Here is a 20,310-nt window from a genome sequence, read left to right on the forward strand (position 1 = left end):
TAACATAAAACCAGGATTTATGACTGACCACTCTCTAGTTGAACTTAAACTGCACAATGTACAACCTGAAAGAGGCCCAGGATACTTCATAATTAACAACAGCATCTTATTAGATACAGTTCAAAATAATAAAGATGCAAACCCAAACACCTTAAGGGAAGTAATTAAAGGAAATATACGTAACACAACAATTAGATACACATCATTTAAACAAAAAGAAACACACAAACTTGAAACTGAAACCATCAAAACCATTGAAACACTTGAAAAAACAATTGCATCAAATAAACACAAATGATACCTCCGACATTGAAAATGAAATAACATTAAAAAAACAAATATTAGATGGAATCTATCATACACATCTCAATGGAATAATACTAAGAGCGCGTGCACAATATGTTGAACACAATGAAAAAAACACAAAATACTTCGCAAACATTGAAAAACGTAGAAGTAAACAAAAAACTGTACACAAATTAGTAGTCAATAGCAAAGATATAACAAACAGAACTCAAATACTCGAAGAACAACGTTTATTTTTCGAAACCCTCTATAAACGAAAAAATGTTGAAAATAACACCCTTTTTAAAAACACACATCACACTTTAAACCAAGAGGAAAAACAACTGTGCGACGGGTTGCTTAATGAATATGAATGTGGATTAGCCCTAAAAGAAATGTAAAATAACAAAAGCCCAGGATCTGATGGCATCACAATCGAGTTTTATAAAATGTTCTGGAATGATATAAAAACACATCTAATTAATTCACTTAACTATTCATTTAACAACGAAAACTTAACTACGCTACACAAACAATGTATTACTGTGAAACCATTTATTTTCGACAGCACAAAATTTCGTCATTTTTATAAAAATGACGATTTCGTCAGCACTTAAATTCGCCGATTTTTGATTTTGACTTTAAGAAAAATGCGTCAGTCAATATCCGATTTGTGTGTAATACATATGCGAGAACACACTTGAGAATCACTGCACGAGGTGGGGCCTGTTTGTCACATGCCAATTAACTAGTCTTTTGTTATCAATGGACAGTAATGGACCCTCTTAATGTATGCCATTCACACGTTCATTGTTATGATTAGCGGACAAGTGGGATCGAATAACCGTTAACGAGTGTTTGTAACAACAAAGCCAATTGCCAATTAGTCTTATTCTATTATTATAATTGAATAAAATGCTTTTTTATTCTGATATCAACATTAAAATTATAAACTCTATGTGTGTGTTTGTTCTTAAAAAGTAAACTACCGGTATATAAATCATTAATGTCAATAATTTAAAAATAAATAAATTGATACATATAAAATAGTAATAAGTGTGGTTAAACGCAAACAATCAAACAACAAACAGCAATTAAAATATTTTTTGTGATAAATACGAATGTTGATCACACGTCGTCATCTTTTCATTTGGTTTATTGTCTTTCATCGGCATTCGCTGCGTCATGGCTAATATGCAACACCCCTGAAAAACACAATGCACCTAATAGGTAATAAAGTTATAAACAATAAGCGCTAATTCATTACCATTCTACATACACAAAGTCAACGCATTCGATACAGCTGTACTGCACACGCGTTTTAAAGAAGTGTAACGTTTCAGTTAAGTACCTTGTGTAATCTACATTCCTTTGTGTCAAAACCGGATTAATCTTGATTACGAAACAGCAGTGAATGTGTGCATGGATTATGTTGGAATTTAATGCCTCATGTCTGCGGTAAAGTTTTAAAATATTGTTCAACTTAGTGTTTGTTTTTGTTCAAACATAGAGCATGATTGTTCGTTAGGATCTTAAATTCGCCGATCGGTCGACTGACGAAATTTATGAAAATTAATGCCTGACGATTAATAATGGTTTCACAGTATATCACTTATTCCAAAACCTGGAAAAAACTTAGAATCCTTATCAAACTGGCGCCCGATTAGTTTACTAAACAATGATTATAAAATCGCAACTAAAAGTATAGCAAACAGAATAAAAAATATATTACCATCAATCATTTCAAAATCTCAATCTGGTTTCATAAAAGGACGTTACATTGGTGAAAACGTTCGTTTTATCCAAGAATGCATAAACTATTTCAACAATTCAATTAATCCTGGTCTAATATTCTTTGCAGACTTTGAAAAGGCAGTCGATTCGCTTGATCATTCATTTATGCTCTCTTGCTTAGAAAATATGAACTTTGGTGAAAGTCTCATTCAATGGGTCAAACTATTCTATACCGATATTAACAGTATAATCATTAACAATGGCTTATTTATTGTAAGACGTAAATGTTAACATTTTGCAAGTAAAGCTGTTGGCATCATACCCTCGTTTAAACATTAATATGTCGTTTGCAACTTGTTTGATAAAAGCGAATTGTGTTATTTTGCTTTCGCAGCTTGTACATGCAATTATAATTGAAGTACTGTATTTTGGAACGCATTCAATGAAATAATTCTTGTGAATTATTACGTAGTTAGTGCTACTTTATAGAGGGATAATCCTTATTTAGTTGCAAAATAAAAATGTTACAATACACACACTTATATATTACACATAAATAACAATGCAAATATATTCTCATTAGCATCCATTTATAAAAATAAGGTGGCTTTTCATCAAAGACATATGAATCGGCACTCATAGACTGTAGTTTACGTTTTCATTACCAACAATGTTAAGTATATAATGCACGTTTCTTAACATACGTTGGATTGTTTTGCCAAAATATCTTTTAAACAGTCTTGAAAACTATATAACTTTTATTCCGAATAACATGTACATCAGTGCTCACACGACAAATAACTAATACAATATTACAACTTTGTTTCGATAGCATGTCTTAAGTTATAGATTTGGTAACTTATATTGACGGCTCAGCATGTACGTTTCTAAATATAATGCTTTGTTATTACATTGGCCGATCGTATATCCCAGCCATATTTTATACTAATGGTCTGATATTTACTATTAAATTAGCATTTTTCATTCTGTTCAGAAGACATGTTGGACTCTATTCCTATTCATATGCCTTTTTGAATACGCCCGTATAACACATGTTGTGCAGACTCAGTAACGTAATAAGAATATTAATGCAAAATACTTCTTAAAATAAAGTTAACCTATAATAAGCCAGTGTTATTTATAGCAATAGCCATATTGTCAACGCTAGATATGGTATGTCATCATAGATTTAACGAGATACTAAATGCTAGTTTTTATTTTGTGTTGCACAATATATTCTAGTTTAATTCCCTGCAATGATATCTATCCATATGACAAACGAACACTAACACGGAACATGAACATTGAATGTTGTATATATTGTCCCACACAAAAATAACATTTTGTATTTTGTTAAATCTATGTTACCAGACCACATCTAACGTTGAAATTTTGGATATTGCTATGAGGAACATTGTGTTTTATGTGTTAACTTTATTTTTCGAAATATTGTACGAACTTTTCGTTGATTTTGATCATTGGAAACCGGCAAATAGTACATTCATTTCATAATAGACTGTACATGTACAAATATCAGCGTTAACAGAGAAATAACAATGTATATTCATTTAATAATATATGGTTCATTTATGACAATAATAAACGTTGAGTTGAAGAAAAATACAAATCATTTTCTTACCATGTAAAATAGTATATTGCTAACTTCCTTTGGGTCCCGTTATTATTACTATTTAAAAGTTTCGAAAATGTATGCATACTTGGTCTTATTGTGAAGTGTTTAAATGTATATTTGGATCTTAATTCTAAAAAAAGGACAGTTATTTTCTGTATTTTTGTTTAGCACGCCCCCTTTTCGCAACACCATTATTTTTGTTTTGTCAATATTTACAGTTAAACGCCATGTATTAATATGGTTCTAGAAAAATACAAATCATTTTCTTACCATGTAAAATAGTATATTGCTAACTTCCTTTGGGTCCCGTTATTATTACTATTTAAAAGTTTCGAAAATGTATGCATACTTGGTCTTATTGTGAAGTGTTTAAATGTATATTTGGATCTTAATTCTAAAAAAAGGACAGTTATTTTCTGTATTTTTGTTTAGCACGCCCCCTTTTCGCAACACCATTATTTTTGTTTTGTCAATATTTACAGTTAAACGCCATGTATTAATATGGTTCTAGATTATTAAACGACTGCTGTAGCCGTTCTGTAGTTTCTGCGGAAATGACAGCTTCATCCGCATATCGGAGGAGATAAATAGACATTTGATATAAACACTATTGAGATTTCGGATGATTTATATGTGTTAAACACGTTTAGTTCAAAATATTATATGTACTCAGATTACTAAGCACATGCAACACAGATATGTGATCTAAGATTTTAATCTTTAAATAAAAAGCATCGTCCTAATATTCCATGGTTCTGATCTGATTTTTAAATTTCATGATGGTGTACCTTCAAATCGGCCGTATCAAAGTCGACATTTTGTTGGAATGTTTTCATGTATAAGCGCTACACATACTACAAATATTAACCTTAGTCCGGTATTCGATTTAATAATCAAAGTACTGACAGTACTGGTATGACGATGTTTTTGAAGAGGTCGGATATAAAACATCAATTTAAGTTTATCTATATCACCGCAATTGTGTATGTGGGTACGAACATTTTGGGTACGAAACAAAATTTGACTAAGGCTCTTTATTCATCTAGCATTAACACTTTTACTTTATCTTTTTAACACTAAAAATAATATTTAATGTGCAAATTTAATCTTTAGTACAGATACTACTTAACATATATCTGACTGTATTGAATATCGGAACTAGCAAAAATATCCATTAGAAAAAATATCAGGGGGTGAAATATTCATTGCCTGAAGCTCTGATGCTGGAGCTATGTTAATAAATCTTTAAATACACTGATTAAAAAAGTAAAACAATTTGAATGTTGAAACACGAACGACAACTCTGCCAGGCGAATGTAGAATTACCGAAATCCCCGATACAAGTCAATATTTTTCAACAGAAGTGGGATATTGTTGTTAAGTTTTTGACCGTACCGCTGCTTTATAATATAAAAAAGCCCCAGATGAATTTTTGACACTTGAAGGTCTTTACAGCGGGGATTTCGGTACCTGATCGTGCTTGTGCAAATATGCACTATGAATTCATACTTGGAATCCCAATAATAATGTTTATATTTTAGTTTTTCACGATCAAACTTGGATAAAAACAATGTTTCATCAGTGATATCAGTGTATTTTGCAATATTCTATATTAATATTCGCAGTATTTGGGAAATAATCAATATTAACGGGGATTTCTGGGGATTTCGGTGGATTTCTGGGGATTTCGGGGGATTTAGGTAATTTCGGGGATTTCGTTATTTCGACGACCCGAGCATTTTCTCAATCGGACTGGCTCGGTCTTTTACATAGGTTGCCATTGTGAAGATTTTTTTGATGGTATCATACCCTAGACGATGCTGACACAGCATCGTCAAAAATTGATAGTTTGTTCCTTGCCTTTTTTTACCGTTCAAATGCGGTGATGCCCACGTTACCTTTCCTTGTGTATTTGTGATGTTCTTTTATTTTTGTTCTCTATCGATTGTCTAACAATTACGACTTAATCCATACCTCATTTCAAATTACGATGTGCGGTGTAATGCATTGTCATATCAGCCCGTTTGAGAATTCATATCAACGTTGTAATTTTTTTAGCAGCGGATACAAATTTAGTTTATTAAGAAAATCAAAAATTAAGTCTTCATTATATGTCAACTAAATCTTATAAATACTACATTTTAATAAGCGGGCTTCTAGATTATTTCTTGTTTGTATTATTATGCGAATAACATAAGCCAGAGTGAGCATTTTTCGTCGTATTGTAATGTATATACATAACTACACTAACAAGAGATCCATGATGGTTCTATATCGCTATCCAGAATTGCCCTGAAAATACTAATGCTATTTTAGCTATGATTATGTTTGTTTTAAGTTCAACTACGTGCAATAAGGACAACAAGTTACCAACATGGTTGGTCAAATTATGACAACAGAGTCAATATTTGAATACATTCGATAGAATACCGCTACATCATGTTACCTACAACAAACGTAAAATCTGGTCCTTGTAGTTTCAGAGTACATTTGTGAAGTCATAGTTTTTATTATATACCTGTGTAATGCTTTAAACAAAACACAGGTTGTATCAATCGTTGAAATAAATCCCGTATGATGCAACTCGCTGTTTCCGATTCCGTATTACCATACTAGCCGGACTACTTTCTTCGACCCATTTAATGACGTCACATTACGCGCACCGAAAATAGCAAACCCCTATTTTATATTACGAAATATATTACATGTACGTAGTACATCGTGTGACGTCATTTCTGTGACGAAACACAATAGTTTTCTCTGGAATTTAAGGACATGTCGGACGTGGTGTTTTTTTAACAGTAAACTATTTGTTTAAAACATCGAACGAATGCAAAACGTATTTCGGAGTGTGTGTTTATCATGCATGAATTTAAATTTCGATAGGAATACAATAAAATAGTGTGGTTTAAACTAAGTTTCGATAAAGACATGGAATAATAGAAGTGGAAGTGTATATCGTTTCCACGTTTTTGTTATAAACATTTGATTAAAGTTGTCAACTTAATTGTTATAAACATTGGATTGACGATGTCATTAAGGTAAGCGTGTCGGAAACCTGTGTTTTCCCGGTTCAAATGTTTACACGGTCATTTACATAAACTGTATTCATACGCGTCTTAAATAAACTATGACGTACCGTTTTAGCCATTGTTTTGTCAGTTTTGTTAAAGCAAAAAATACACTTGTTAACTGTTTTCGTTAGTTGTTGTATATAATAAAAGGAATATTACGCTAGTCAATTGTTCCAAGAGTTTGTATCAGTCTCGTGGCTTGTGCTATTTCGCATTACACTCGAGGCTCCGCCTCTCGTGTGATACGTCATCACACAAGCCACTCGACTGATACAAACTATTGGAACACTTGACTAGCGTAATTTTCCGTATGTATTATCTTTAAACACTGTTTGACTTCGTGGGGATTGCCTGTGTTGTATCCAAAAGGACCAATTATGAACAAAATTTGCAAAAGTAAAAAATATGATGCTAAACTCCGAATATCTACCTTTTTATGAGAATCTTTACTTTTGGAGGAGATTTGATTTTTAATGCGTTAGCTATACACATGTAAGAAAAACAGGTAACCGCCAGGCTCGAATACATTTGACCCCAGGTGCATGATTGGAATAAAGTTGGTGAAGCCCACCATTCGATGTAATATGCAAAATACCCAACCTATAAAACATGCGCTCAAAATATCAAAATAAGTTTAGGCCAACTTTTTGAAGATACATGATAAATAACAAATCTCGTAATCTCGCTTTTTCAGGAAAGAGTTTTAAATGTGTACTTAGTATATATGTCTGAAGGGAAAACAAGTTATCTCTAGGATAAAGCAAATTATGACTCTCATAAAATGATATAGGCACATTTGATGTTACATGCACACTACCAAACCTATGGGACTTTCGATTTCAGAAAAGATTGACAATATTATTAAATTGTAGCAATGCACATATAAAGAAAACAAGTGTGCCAAATTCATACTAACGTGGTAAAGGATCTCCATACAATAGTGCATTAACCTATTAGGAAATCAAGAAATCTAATCGCTGGTCAAGTTTGTACCGCAAGCTCATGATCTGAATAATCTTCTTAGAGGACAATCATACCATGGCATATTTGATCCTCTCTTATTCTAAAGACAAACAGTTTTTAATGTTGCTATATTAACCTTTATAAATCATGTGTCAAATTGGACGTAGTCAATCATGATCCCAGGGCATTGATTTCAGAAAAAATCAAAGAAGACCACTTGATGTTCATGCACAATTTTCTTTAAAATATGAAAATTCTTTTAGAGGTTTATGGAAAGTGTGTAGTAGTTTACAAGGATATAAATCAAACTGCTGACGACTGGTGACTGACGACTCACGACCGCCGACAAAGACACACGACGATGAATACTATGTAGCCACCCACTACAATAGCTCGCTCAGCATAAACACGCTCAAGTGAGTAAAAAAAATCATAATCATTATTGAATAGTAAGGCATTTTAAGCGCGAAATAAGTTAAACGCATTATTTATTTTAGTACAAATTTTGTGTGTTCTTTGATACAGTCAGAGTACAATTACATGAATAAATTTGAGATAGACAATACAGTAATTTAATTTCCAGTTAATCATTTATGTTTTTTCATCTCAACTGGCGTCGTTTACATTAAAAGTAAACACAACACCCATTCGCATTATTCGCGAAACTTAACTCTATCCGTATTTCGAAAGATAGACATTCTGACTGCTAAGCATCTATTGTAAAAGAACTTTGGAAGTCGATCAACAATTCATATTTGAAACTCAATGATTTTGGAACAAAACGCATTAAACATACAAGAGAACTCATTGACTAAGTTTGTAAAACACAGTTATTGTTGCCACATTGTTGCCAGCTAATGATACGTGTTACCATCATTTATCTCTGAACATTGGCTTTAGTCTTTTACATTTTACATGTTTATTTTGTTACAGAGCGTGTGAACGATACAATCAATCACATTATGTACATCTTTTGCATAATTTTATTTATCAGTTTAAATGGTCTTTTGTAAAATATTTTTTTGGTAGATTTGACGTCACTTAGAATTTCAAGCAATACTGTCACTAATTAAGAACATTTGACTAATATCTTTTTTCAAGAGATCGGTGGGCGTCTTGAGTAAGAGAACAGAGTGTTTTTGCCTGTGGAGTCATCCGTTATAAGGAGGCTAATTAGCCGTTTTTGATCGCGTTGGAAGCTATTCTCTTGATTCTTATTGTGATAATAAGGTTACTTTCGCAATCGCAGAGTATTGCGCATTGCGAGATGGTTGTGCGTGCTGATCATGACACCCTCCAGAATCAGTGTTCCTTATGTTGTGCAAAACAGATAAGCGATGTCACTGGCGCAAGGCCATGCAAACACTATGCAGTAAGAATTGAGGTCCAACTCAACAGAATGAATGCAAAAAACCATGTTTGCTTAAAATATGTGATATATTTCCTAAATATGTAACTTTCCTTCACGGCATTTCAATCTCAGTGTTTCAAATCAAAACATCTAAAATCGACTGAATAAAAACACATGCACTCAATCATTATACATTACCAAAGCACATGACATAACAAACATCACATCTTTACACACCGACCAATCAGAAGTGCTTCAACCGATACAATACCCGCAATGACCGTCAGTTTCATAAAGATGTTTTCATTATGAAATCAAACTACGGTAGAAAGTTGTTGTCTAATGTATTATGTCGAGTTATAAATGTATTCTTCATTTGCTGTAAATAACTTATCTTGTGACGATGCCAAAAGTTTCTCTCCTGGCGATGTCGTAGAGATTCACATAATATTACAATCCGTGATTGCTAAATCATGTATATGTGACACTTATTCAAAAACTTTGCTTCACCGTGGAATACTTTGTGTTCTTCACGTTAAGGGTTTGTTTGTAATATGACTGTCAGTAAAAAAGGTTTTTAAAAGATATACATTTTGTAAAATGGCACACATAGTTATATCAATCAGCGACCACTCTAAGGTACTGCTCTTCATCCGCATGTCGCGAACGATCTAATCCTTCGTATTGTCTTGATCCTTCACTGTAAACAAAACAAACAAAGTACAACTGAACTCTTTCGAACATATTGTGTTTCTATGTACTATGCGACAGTCCAATAGCATAAATAATCATTTTAAGTGGATTAAAATAATTTATGCATTGTTATGTGTCACTAAATGCTTATTGTTTAAGTAATTTATACGAATTTTTATGTAATAGAGCAACGTTGTTCCATGTTTAACGTTTATATCATATATTACTAGTTTACACACCAAATCTACACATTTTCCATACGATTAGATATTAGACACGATACATAGTTGCATCTATGGAATACGTTTTAATGTATGATAATTATAAGTCGACATATCTTCCAATCGAACGCACACAGTCGTTCTATCTGCGCTATGCTACATAAAACGTTTTTGTCTTGGAAAGAATGTCATGTAAACCGCTTAAGAGCAAACTCATGCTTAAATACTTACATGAACGAGGGCTGTGAAGCATTTCTGGTACTGTCTAGAAAACAAATACACCAATGAAGATGTTGCATAGAATGTGAGTGACGTGTAAAATGCAAGCACGTAAGTGTTTCTAAATGCGAAATGCTCGGCTGTTAAGTGCTCTGATTTTCTTACCGTTTACCTCTGCCCTATCGGACTCAATCATCAGTGGGTCAATCTCATGATAAATAACACTCTGATCAAAAACGAGTATCGATGACGCAGTTGCTGATGTTGTCAAAAAGTCAGTCATTGGTAAAACGACGCTCTCTGTAAGTAATTTTTCAATATAGTTCATTTATACAGTTGAACATACGGTACAAATTACAATTTTAACACAAAGTTATAATTGGATTGTTGATGTCAAAATACTAAAATACATAAAAAATAATTAAGCTTTGTGAGTACGTAGAAAATTAACCAGTATTGTAAATACATTAGAAAATGTAAGTGGAACGAAAGTGAATGCTCTCTACCTGTTGACTTCATTCGTTTATAAATTCGGTACACACATGCCACGGCTACAATTATCACAATAAGAACCAACGCGCCTGCTACAGCTATTACGATGTAGTTAAGCTGGATGATTGTTGTAGCATCTTGAGACAGATCTGAAAGACGACAACACTGCATGACTGTTTTACTATGTATACTTTTAGGTATGAATGTATATCTTTAAAAGATGCATTATATATATATATATACAAAAACGTGAAATAAAATAGGCATCTTTACACAGTCTTAGTTAATCCCTGCCCTCTTACATCAACCAGTATTTTGAAGTTTCTAAGGTAGAACTTTACGCTTGAAATACACCTCAAAACAATCAAATACGTTACTCAAACGACCCAAAATTAAATACAGTAACATTAAGGGTTTAAAGTGACTTCCATAAAACCTATTCATTATAAAATGATTGCGTACATGTGCGCAATTATTCTAAATGTTAAGTTCCGCCCGTATTGAATTTTGTATCAACGTATACACTTGTCTCTTATTTAAGACCAGTGACCAATGTGTTGTACATCACAGAAAAAAAAACATACATTGAGATATCAAACATAAAAAAGATGAGAACTTGGTTCACATAAAGAATTTTTAATTATTTCTTGTACTTCCACTCTCAATTAATCATTCATGTAGGAAAGAAAAGTAAATTGGTATAAACGTAAGTCTGACCTTGATGAAAATCAATTTCGTTATTACAGCTGATTTGTATCGCCTCACTATCCACACCGAATGCATTAGCAGCTATGCATGTATAATTTCCACAATCCTGGGATCGTTTTAGTGTCATGTTATGTTCTATCAGCGAATGTCCTCGGCCGTATTCGACTCCGTCTTTAACTAGTGACATTTCAAGAGGTGGATTACCTTCACCCCGGCACTTGAACGTTACTTGCCGCGGTTCATTGAACGGTTTGTTTTGCTGGATGTTAAACCCTTCCACAAGGAATTCCGTTATAAATGCATTGTCTGAAAATCAAGGCATTGTACAAGAAGCATGATACATTTAGGAGAGGCTGGCCATTTTGTTTCTAAACAAAATGACAAACCCGCGTTTAAATTATTGCATTCTGACTTTTTCGTCAATACATTTCAATGTTCACTCACAAAGAATCTCCAGCTTGAAACGACCAGTCTTATTTCCAACAAAACTTTCTGCCCCTGTGTTTACCATATTGACAGCGTCACAAAGCGTCAACACATCCGGATACAGTGTCGTAGAATCTGCTCGACACTTTGGAGCCTCGTTAATCTTTCTTACGATCTTTATTATTGGGTTTCCGTTGGACAGTGTGCATGTGTGATTTATTGAATATATAGACTCGTTGGCAGAACATAGTGCTGGTGGATCTGAAAACGGATTGAAATGCTTTGATTTAGACAGGAATATGATATATCGTTTGAAATAAACAAACGTAATTTGTAAAATGTTTGAATACAGTTTGTACATGTTTTACTCCCGATATATATATACATATATTTCTTGTATTTACGTATCAATGTACATAGTATGTTGATGTTCCATTGCGGTTGCATCTCTTCGTCAAATTTGCATACAACAATTGAGCCATTTTCTTCCCTTTGCATCGATTTCATCAGCAAACTTATATTTTGGTTGTTAAAAACTCCCGTTGGAAATAAAAACCCAGCATCTATATTGTGTGTGTTATCTACAACCCATCGCACATGATCCATGGAAACATTTGTTGAGACAGCTGAACAATCTGATTCAGATGTTTTCTTTGTGTTGCTATTTTCGACTGAAACGTAAGTGAAATTTATTAACTATATTAGTTGTCATCGAACCAAAAGTGGGCTATACGATCCGTATCAAAGTGAATCCTTAATATGATACACATGATCATAATGGATTAATTTGGTTTATTAATTGCATACTTATTATTTTGATGTTGTGGCAAAATAAATATTCAAAGATAATCATTGCAAATATGTGGATTTAAGAAAAACAACAAATTTATTTTGCCCATATAATCATGATGGCATGCCAATCAGTAGAATGTAATAATTATGCTAATTAGACATATACCAAATGCGTTTTGTGAACATATCTCTAAAGTAAAAATAAAAAATTGACTTATAATATATATACATATTTACGAATAAGCATACATACCATTGTTACACACATTTATCGAATTGCTTTGCTTTAAAATGTTGTCGTGTATTGCAGAACACTTCCATGTGTAGCAATATTTTGGGTACGTATGCATATTTAAAATGCAAGCGAACACATATTCCGCATAGCAATTACATTCTATGGTAGTTTTAAATACATTTATTTTGCACTTATTGAACTTGTTTGAAATTTCAGCAGCATATTTTTCATTTTCGAGAAAGTATATAGTGTCCATTCCCAAGCCGGAAACATTACAAAGCAGAACATATTTCCCGTGTTCTTCTTCGACCCTTATTGATGGTGTGACAGCTACAACAGATAAACATACACATGTTCAATTATTAACATACTATTTGCATAGCATTTCTCTTAGTATGTATCTTTATACGTGCTAAACTTACCAACTAAATATCCTATTTTAAATATAACAAATACAAGACTTATATACGCCATTATGGAAAGACAGACCGCCGCAAAATATTATGTTTATTATGTTTATTACTGAAACTCGAAGACGGAACTTAATGATTATATTCCTTTCAGATAGAACAATTTAAACAAAATTGTTTTGAATAAGTACGAACAAGTATGCACTGTTTCATAACCACTCACGTGATACTTACATATATACATTCGTTTGGTTAACCATAAAACTCAAAATCACAGGAAATTAAACATTTTCTATTTGCATTATATAAAGACTCAGAATTATTATTGAGATCTGAAATACGGTCAATGAATTTGTTCAGGATTTGCACATTTAGAAGTTTATTTGAATTCGTAAACAATAGCCTCGGACCCAAAATAAATGTCAGTATAAAACATGATACAATACTATTGGGAATGGTGTAACATACACTAAGCATGAACTATAATACATTAGTGAGAGTCCCGAACAAAACTAATTGAAATGCGAAAATGTTCATTATGTATTTAGGAAGTATATTATTTGTAGCAGATGATATAGTAACCATGATACTTGTTTTACTGTTGCTTCGTCATTCGAACTCATTTTTATATGCAAAGTCATGTAACAAGTAACCAGGACTAATGAGGATAAATGTCTTACTCTATTTTAATTTAATTTATAAAAACGAAATAAAATTCAGTTTCACAGTTGAAAACACGATTTTGCTGAGATGAAATGTGGTAGCCTATTGTATTTTCTTTATGCGCATTATTATTTCTGCCGAGTTCGAGTTACAATTTAGGTGTGAATAACGAGATTTTGAAAGCCACATTTAGTTTTTCTGTATCAAGTAATTAGTATTACAATCGAATCGACTGGATTTAGATATATCATTTTACCTATTGTGTGTGCAACACCAAATACACGCTGTTTAAAAGTATACATACATGTGTTGTTTTCTTCTAACCCCCATCACATCATGAGTTATTCAAACACATCCCAAACCGTATATATTTAATAGATTTTAGGTACCCTGGGTGTTTTAATTAATTAATTGAAACGATGTTCTTTTGTGGATTATAAGCCGATTTAATAAGGCCTTGATATTATTAAAAACCTAATAAATTAAACAAAAGTTGATCCCCTTCATATTGCTCTTCATCTGTACACTTGTTATATTTGGTAATGAAATCCACTGTCCATATAATACAGCAATAATATGATAATATGTGCTACGTTATTTACGGGAAAACCATAGTGTTGTGCTCCGCTTCAGGCGCAAGCCTTATACCAGGTATAACTAGCGTAAGCTCTCTTTCAGTAAATAGTTATGACAGTATGGCTTTAAAATATAAAGTCATTGTTGTCCATGAAAGTTAGGCAACCCAGACTTAAGTTATTCGATGTAATTTATTGTCGAGCAAGGAACTTAAAAGAAGATAATATAACATGTATGATGAAATATATTCTTCATTATTTACTGTAAAGTAGACTGAGAAAATTTTTCACTTACACAATGTTTAAATATTAAGCTTCAGGTTGGTACCAGAGTTCTTAACACAAATTTAGAACGTAGTTTTACTATCAATGGAAGGTTGTTGTTTTACACAGAAAATCTTAGGTATATATACTTTTCCAATGACAAACTGTGCCCTGTGTCCTACACGTGACACAGTGCGTCATACACGTGACACAGTGTGCCTGCAACAACAAAAAATATGCCCGACACAGTATCCTATGGGCATTTTAACAGGTGCTCAAATAGAATGTTTATAAGTATAGAAAATTTGTAACTTGAAAGCAACTTTAAACTGTGCAACAACATAAAATAACATCATCATATCTCAAAGGAGCGTTTTCTGCCTTGAATTGCATTCATTTCAGAACTTTAAGCATTATTGCAAATGCAAAATACGGCTCAAGGACTTTAAAAATCGGCTTGACATAAGTTGCTTAGCAACGGGCACAGTAAAAATTAAGACGGCTGCCGTCGATTTCGAAGAAACAAGTGTGACAATTTAAAGTCAAAACGCAATGGATGTAAACAATTCTAACTGTTAAACATTGGCAGAAATGTGCACAATATGACTAAAATTTGATAGCTGCTACTTATTTTGTATGAATTCTTAAATAATGACATTAACTTTAAGAAACAAATGTCTATCTTCAAACCGGAAGTATAGACATTTTAACAATAACAATGGAGTAAAAATCGAAAGTATGAAGGAAAATTAATTCAAGCCTAAACATGTGATATTAGTGGCTGGTCTTTTATATATAATTGGTCAGCATTATTAATTATATGACCAGGCTAGGAAAAGCAACATGAATGAAAACAATCATACTGTTGACAAGGACATTCAGGTAACTAGTTTTAATGTAATGTTTGATTCACATTAAAATAATGTACTATTCACTGGTTGTTACAATATATGGTAATAAATCAATAAATATCAGGACATTATTGCATTGCAAAATAGTATAATGCGTTCAATAAAAAAATAATTCACCCAATCAATTAAACCTTTTTTATGGCTTTTTGATACATCTTACAAGCTATTAGATCTAATTTCGTAAAATAGTGTACTTTTTGGTATTTGTTTAGCCTTAGGAATTCAACGCTGGCTAATTGGCTGGGGCGTAGTGGATATGGTGTCCGCTAGCGACTGTGAGGTCTCGCGGTTAATCCCAAAAGTGGGAACGTTTTTAAGATTACCCTCAAGACAACAAGTACTGGTTTTACCCAGAAAACGGACTCGAGAATCTCACAATAAGACTCAGGGTTTCATGCAATCGAGCTATTATGACAAAGTATATAGTAAAGATGGCTAAAGCTGTTGATTATAGCATACAGTCATTTAACATCAAAACAAAGTGATGTGAGAAGTCAATTTAAATTCTAGAAATATCAATACATATGTAGAAGTACAACAAACTTGGTATGCAATTAAAACACTTTATATATACAGGCACTATCTCGCAGGGTATGCATTTTATTTCGCGACCTATTGTCGCCTAGTTTAAAATTATGTCGCCACTAAAAACTAACCATTAAATGTCTATATAAACCATTATTTTAGAATTTTCCCCATGTTAGGGCCTCATTTTGTAATTTTACTGTGTTTTTAGTATTAAAAAAGTGAAAAGGTTATGGCACATAAAATACCAAAGATGTTCAACTTCCCGAAGAAAGCACCAACATTTGTATGCAGCTTATTTAATATATCCTTAATAAAATAAGATGTGAGGACACGCTCTGTGCTGGAACCTACCTTTAAACCAATTTCAAGAAGGGAGGTAAACAATGGCTTTTCTGAGATTGAGATTTTCCTGAAATTTCTATATGCCACAATTATTGTGTTAAAATGATTTAAATGTTAAAATAATGCAATATTATGAATAAGAGGTGCGTGAACTGATGAAATTGTATGGATAGTAATTGATGCGTCGCATGATAATCCTCCAAATTCGTACTTGGAAGGGGAGATTATAAGTACATTACCTTTAGTACATATACAAACTTGTATAACATTAGAAGAAAATATATTTAATACCCGTATCATATAGTATTTACCTTCATTTCAAATCAATAGGAAAATCATTATATTAAACCTTATTTTGTCAATATTAGATAGTGCACTTGTTACTTTACCTTTTACAAGACTTACATTTTTTACTTCACTTAGTATCCAAACTCCCATTTGTAAACATGTATCACTGCAAACTTCACTGACAGTTTTCCATTGATTAAAAGATGATCAGGTCTTACTATTTCTTTCTATTGTTTTGTTTAGTGAAGGATTAGAATACTGTTTAATTCTAATACTAAAATAATTAACGATACTGATAGAAAAATAGTATTTACATCGATCTAAGTGACAAAAGCTAGGGCTTCGATGATTAAGTAAATGTGATGCAAGTACTGGCCATGTAATAAATAAAGTTATTTAAAATGTATAGCAGTTCTATTTGTTATTTTGGTACCTGTATGCCAATGTAAAAATAGTTTAAAACGAAGGTCTGAAGTAAAGAAATCTTCAAACTTGTGATCAGTTGTCAAATATGAGTCCAGTTAAGAAAAAGTTGAGATATAGAACATTGGAAACAGCTAGTTATAGTTCAGAATCAAACACAGCTTCTGTATTGACATGCTTCTTCTGTGATAGTGTTATATTTGGAGATTTTCACTAGGTAAAAACATTATCATTAGATGCTAAAATGCGTAAAATTGCCCATGACCTTACAGATTCGAAGCTACTTATAGAAGCCAACAAGAGTAACTATGAGGTTGTATTCTTATTTAAGAAAGACATTGGTGATGCCGTATTTTGTGCATGTAGTATAAATCACGAAAATAAAGCTGCCTTCTTATAACGAGCTGCAAGTATTGTACAAAAAGACCTATTTAGCAAAAGTAACAATTCAAAGGCTCTTTGATTGATGACCAGTATCAAGATCTGTCCAAATCTTTAAATATGCTAGTTGAACTGATACTCTCTGGGAAAGATATTTGTCATGAGACTGGACCAGAATATAACCTTAAAGATATTGCTTCTTCAATGACACAGCTCCTGGTTTTTAATGCTGTAAAACATGTGAAGAAAGATTCAAAACATGTTCGTACGCAGCATCCTTTAGATAGACAGACAATGTTGCCCTTACAATGTGGGCCTTACAGTACACAATAAAACCAGCCGTAAAGAGCTTATAGACGTACTGTACGAAAAAGGACTTTTTGTATTCTATGCCCGTGTGTTAAATGTATCTTCGTCTGTATCCAATTAAGTTATATCCATGTACAAAGATAGCGGAGTGGTGTGTCACCCTGTTGTTCAAGAGAATGGCTTTATAACAGGTAATTTGGATAATATCGACCACAATCCGACATCGGCAACAGCAAAGGATTCTTTCCACGGAACTGCAATATTCCTAACTCAACACCTTTCACAAGTGCAGAGTTAAAATCAGATTTTACAGAATTATTTGTAAAATGAAAGTATTGTGAAATCAAAGGTAATCAAAGAATTGCCGGAACATTATATAGAAGTATCACCTGTTGAAGTGAGTCAAAGTCATATAAATCCACCAGTTATCCACGGTTGTTCACTTCGATCTACCTTACAAATGTCTGACCAATCACAGTATGAGTGGTTGAACCATGTCAATGAGTTGTACAGCATGAATAGTAATTACAAAACTCCAGTTATGTCGTCGTCGGCTTATTTTACAAGTAAATGTTTAGAAGCTTCACCAGTCACGGCAATTACAGCTTTGTTACCTTTATTTCGTGCTATTGCAAAATCAGATCCAGTGGTTATCGCGAGAGGAATACGGTGAGAGAAAGTATGTTATAATAATAGGTGGACTTCACATGGAGATGGCATTTTTGAAAGTCCTCGGTGAATTGTTATATGATAGTGGTTGGATAAAAGCAATAACCACAGGTGGAGAAGCCACGGCTGGTAGAGCTGACAACAAACAGAAAGGTGCTAGTACTTCACGTGGTCAGCGATGGTACCTGCCCTTTAGATATTGAAGTGTAAAGCTTAAAAAGAGTATACCGAAAGAGTCACAGATAGTGCTGAAAAGTAAAATTATCAACAGTGGTCAGATATGATGGATAATGAAGATATCCACCCTCAATTTGCGTACTGTAATAAAACAATGGGGCTTGAAATACTGTTTTTACAGTTTATAAAATCTCAAAGGGAGGCTAATTTCGAGATGTATGTAGAATGCCTGGGTAAGATGGTTCCATGGATGTTTGCAACGGACCATGTTCATTATGCTCGTTGGCGAACTGTCCATTCACAAGATTTAATTTTACTTCAAGAAAGAAGTATCGATGTCAACGAAGAGTTCACAAGAGGACGCGTTGTAACACATAATACTAAACACAGATTTTCAGCACTTGCTCACGACCAAATTCATGAGCAGCAGAATGCTATAGTAAATGGTGATGGTGGATTCGTTGGTCTAACCGAAAATCCAGATGCACTTCGAAGATGGATGGTCTCTGCAACAGAAACATCACGCATTCTTATGGAAGCAATATAAACAAAAACAGTTTCAGACTCAGGTATGCCAGCTGGTCGAAAAAATAGATGATATAGGAAATCCCTTCGAAGAAGACAAATCAGACCTTTATACACTTGACACAAAACTGTTTTGTCTGCTGTAGTTATCATGTCAGTCAAGACAGCAGAATTGAAAAAGCTCAGTACGAATCGATGATTGTTGAACGTCTAAGCAACAATATGAAAGGTTTTTACGAAACAATAAAGAAAAATTCGCTTCCCTTTTTCGAACTGGGTCCAGAAAGAAAGCAGCAAAGGCATCAAAAGTGGAGTATGAAAAGTGACATTAATTTATTTTCTACAAAGTTTATTTTATGTCAGGTGATAGACAGTGATTTAGGCACCTTTTTGGAACACGAAAACCATGCATGGCCCCCATCTCTAGCCGAAAAAAACACGGTGAGACTAGGTAGTAAAGTAGACCTACTGAAGTATCTAGAAAGAGAAGAGGAATCGCCAGAGATGCGTCCTCCTGAGTCCTCCTGTAGAGGTTAGCATACTAGATGGTGCTGCCATTGTTCAGTCCCTGGATCCCAACAGGTCAGACAAGAGTTTTAACGTTCAATGATTATGCATTGAAGCTTGAATTACCTTATATATCTAAGCAGCTAATGTCAGTGGACATGATTGATGTAGTATGGGATACATACAGACCCGACAGCCTCAAAGCATATACTAGACAGAATCGAGTGACAGACTATACAATCAGAGAAAACGAATCAACTCGAATTCCTGCTAACTATAAATTATTATTAAGGATTGATGAAAACAAGAAAACACTTAACAAGTTTCTGGCAACACAAATTAGTCTTTTGAAAACACCACAAGGGGAGGTGGTTCTGATCACTTATAGAGAGAATGTTTTAGTTGCTAACACCAGCACTAAACCAGATATCAGCAATATCTAGCCTTGCAACCATAAAGAAGCTGATTCTCGTATGATTGTGCATACTGTGGATGCGTATAAACAAGGCTAG

At 33.3% G+C, this 20,310-nt stretch overlaps 1 protein-coding gene across 1 annotated transcript; it reads right to left on the reverse strand.

Moving 5' to 3' along the window:
• Positions 1–9,138: 9,138 nt before the first annotated feature.
• LOC127858867 (uncharacterized) lies at positions 9,139–13,374 on the reverse strand. The gene is made up of 9 exons (XM_052396203.1): positions 13,249–13,374; positions 12,845–13,156; positions 12,216–12,470; positions 11,818–12,060; positions 11,383–11,679; positions 10,680–10,814; positions 10,339–10,473; positions 10,186–10,219; positions 9,139–9,740 (listed from the first exon to the last, which is right to left on the reverse strand). Exons 1-9 carry the CDS (start codon positions 13,298–13,300, stop codon positions 9,659–9,661), a joined length of 1,545 nt encoding a protein of 514 aa, XP_052252163.1. The 5' UTR covers positions 13,301–13,374; the 3' UTR covers positions 9,139–9,658.
• Between the last annotated feature and the right edge of the window lie 6,936 nt (positions 13,375–20,310).

This window comes from Dreissena polymorpha, chromosome 14, assembly GCF_020536995.1.
Source record: "Dreissena polymorpha isolate Duluth1 chromosome 14, UMN_Dpol_1.0, whole genome shotgun sequence".
NCBI lineage: Eukaryota > Metazoa > Mollusca > Bivalvia > Myida > Dreissenidae > Dreissena > Dreissena polymorpha.